We start from the raw sequence: 3369 nt of genomic DNA on the forward strand, positions 1-3369 counted from the left end.
AGAGCTGCTTAACGCTGGTAAATAATCCTGCGAGCTCTTTAGCACGTACGGGAAGCCGCGACATACTTAAGCTCATGCGATTTCCATGTTTTAGGTGTCAAGGCCTATCTATTCACCGGCGATCCATGCTACAATTTGAGAGCCGAAGACAAAACCTTTTATTTTGTAATAGCGTTTTCCAAGCAATGGTGGTGTGTTAAAATTGCTTTGGACGACTGCAAAGTGAGGATTATTGCCAAGGCGCTGCATCACCGCGCAGCTCGGAAAGTCGGTTGCAGAACTTTGTTTTCGAGTTATCTTTATTCATGATTGTCAAAATGGTCGCAAAAAGATTTATAGTCTGAAGAATAAATGACGTATTTGACAACTCGACGTCGTCTGAGCGAAAGCGTTAATTTCTACTGGAAAAAGCACCATTTTAAGATTAGCAATCTCGTCTGTTCTGACCGGGTATCGTCACGTTCTGGTGCTTTGGTAACAGTGAACAATTCACATTAAATTGTAGTTGTTGAATTAGCCTAAGTTGCTCATAATTCTACGGGAAGGACTTCTGGCACAATTTCAACACAGCTATACTACTTCAGCACTACGTGTCTTCTACAGCTTAACGTCAATTACGTCACCAGTTAAACAGATAGCTCAAAAGCCGTGAGCAAATATCTCTTTGGCGCTTTGGAGGGAGCAATATGTCGGCATCCGTTGGCTCAACCTCCAATTCACTGGATCCTAAATTTTGTCGCAGATGAGCGTCAAAGTAATCGGAAACAGGCCCCTCGTCTAGCGCATTCGCATCCCGATCAGACGGGTAGCACTTTTTGACGCCGACCATTATCCCATTTGTTAACGTGGTACCATCACAGCTTATCGCTTTCTCGGCCTGCAGTCTCGTGAGATAGCGTATATGCAGCCAGTTTCCACCGCTTGTGGTGCTGGAGAGCGTGATGACCTCGCCCAAGCGCTGAAAGTGGCGTCGAATGAGAGATCGGGCGGTTGGAGGGAAGCCAAACACGGTGACCCAATACTGCTTGTCCTGTCCCCACTCGTCACTGTGAAAAGTCGGGTAGTGTGAGGCTTTTGCTGCCGCCGCTTTAGAAATAGCATATGCAGCCGACGCCTCTGCATTGACCCCACAAGGCAGCTCCACGGGATCAAGCATCGATATCGTCGGTGGTGGTGGCACCTCTTTGTCCCGAGATCCGTTGCTGGTCGCGGCACCCTGGGATGAACGACATTTGCGTCTGCGCGTGCCAAGACCGTCTTGGTAACTGCCGCCGAGGCTAAAGGGAGAGTTCCCTGGAATTGTCACGCCCTTTTGCTTGCTACGATTCATATCTAAGCTCTCGGCAAAAGTTAGTCGTTGTTTTGATTTTAATGACAACAAGTCTGCCTCAACGCGAGAGTGGGGGGCGCCTTCCGTCGACTTGTCGGCCTTCGTAGTGGATTGTATTGCTGTCAGAAAGGATGGAAAATACTCATCTTCTTGCGCCATAATAACAAAGCGGCTACAGGGGAGATACGGGGATCAAAGATGAATTATCGTACGCGAGAAAACAAACGTACCTTGCAGGCGCCATCGCACTGTTAGATGGTTGGCATTGAATCCCTTATAATTAGATACTTTGTTTTGCCTTTAATAATTAAACATGGGAATGTCCAGACCCAGGTTTTTGCTTGTCCAACCCAGGTTTGAGATATTCTAATTGGCTGAAAGTAGCCCCGTTTTTTACGATTTAATTGGCCATTAGCAATTATATATCTAATTGCCAATCAAATCGTAACACCAGTGTGCGGGAGAAATCTAAATTAGAATATATATTCAACTGCAAAACCACGTTGCACTTATTTTGATTTTTTTGGATGGCATCAAACTACTTACCGATCTATTTTTTTTCAATCTGTGATAAGCCGTTAGCCCAGCGTTTGTGTGTGTCATTGCCGACTACAAGAGATACTTGCTGCTGCAAGGTTTCGCGCGAAGGCGGTACGTAAATTCTCTAACGAAATCACGTGATTTCGTTATAAATCCCCCCGTATCATAGGATTTCTGAAGCGGTCTAAGATGCCCTAATGTTACACAGTCCCCGTTAAGTACACCAAGTGCACTTAACGGGGATTATCAATTACCAAAATAAAATAATTAGATCCAGCACTCGGGTGTGGTTCACATTTGTGACCAACCCTTGTGTATATGATGCACATAGGTGCATTCACATTAGGAGGGATGACGCCAAGCGTCATCCGTTACGCGAGGTATCTAGAAAAATACGCTCGCAATATATATTAAGTGTTATCTATAGAGATGGCATTTTGATTGGTAAAAATAGATATTTATATTTAATGCGATTATATATTAATCAGTCTGAAAATAACTTTCGACCTAGTAAGTGCGCATGAGGAGCCCGTGACGATAATTTACTAGAGTACTAAGTGCGCTAGGTGAGGTCACTAACGCGCCCACCACAACTACCGCACTGCACGAAAGAGAAGCTGGTTTAACCGCTTTCTCACTGTGCTAGGGTGTGTCTTAGTGGAGCGTGGCCGCATTACGACATGCCCGCCCAACACTTGGTAGCACTTGAAATCCTTCCCACGACCCGCATCTCTGCGTGCGTGCGTGAGGATGAGTCTCAACATTGATTGGGCTCACTTCTCCACCTCTCCGAACATCATCGGGAGGTGGCAGGGCACATGGCGCAAGGACTTGGTGAACAAGCCCTGGCCAGGCTCCTGGGTAGTTCTCCTGAGCAACATGTTGCTCAGTTGGAGCAGTTTGCGGCATTCGTGCTTGGACAGCAGAGAGCCGCGTCCGAGGCACAGATCCATGCTGCGGCGGAGTCCGTCACTCAGACTCAGGATGAGCTGAGGCATGAGCAGACTTGGAGCGAGGCTCTCAACAGGACTGTTGAGATGCTCTCTGCCCGGCCGCATCAGCCGAGGCCCATTCGGATGGACCCGCCCAAGTTCGATGGAACTGCGGCGCACACGATTGTCCACTGGCTTTTAGCCGTGGAGCAATGCGGTGTCGCGCAGCTCATCGAGGAAGACAGCTGGATGGTGTCGTACGCCATGTCGCATCTGCACGGTAAGGCCTCAGAGTGGGCTTACCCGGCGCTTATGGCGGACAGAAAGGCGTTCCCTTCATGGGCGATCTTTGAGAAAAAGATTCGCGCCATGTATCAGCCGCCAAACAACGAAGTGTTGCTTCAGGCGCGCTTCTTTGGGGCGCGACAGGCGAAGCGATCTCTGCAAGAGTATGTGCAAGAGATGCACTCGCTGTCGGCGTCCATAACCGTAGGTCCGATTCCGGAGCACATTAAGGTGCCCACGTTTATGAACGGACTACGGCATGGCCCATCGCGACAGGCCCTT

The 3369-nt window shown here is 48.4% G+C and overlaps 1 protein-coding gene across 1 annotated transcript; it reads right to left on the reverse strand.

The window, feature by feature from the left end:
• Positions 1-619: 619 nt before the first annotated feature.
• On the reverse strand, positions 620-1574 carry CCR75_008265 (uncharacterized protein; the record flags this gene model as incomplete). Its single annotated transcript, XM_067966319.1, has 2 exons — positions 620-1502; positions 1561-1574. The coding sequence occupies 2 exons, from the start codon at positions 1572-1574 to the stop codon at positions 620-622; spliced, it is 897 nt and encodes a 298-aa protein (XP_067823393.1).
• Positions 1575-3369: the final 1795 nt, after the last annotated feature.

Source organism: Bremia lactucae, linkage group LG17 (assembly GCF_004359215.1).
Source record: "Bremia lactucae strain SF5 linkage group LG17, whole genome shotgun sequence".
Taxonomy (NCBI): domain Eukaryota; phylum Oomycota; class Peronosporomycetes; order Peronosporales; family Peronosporaceae; genus Bremia; species Bremia lactucae.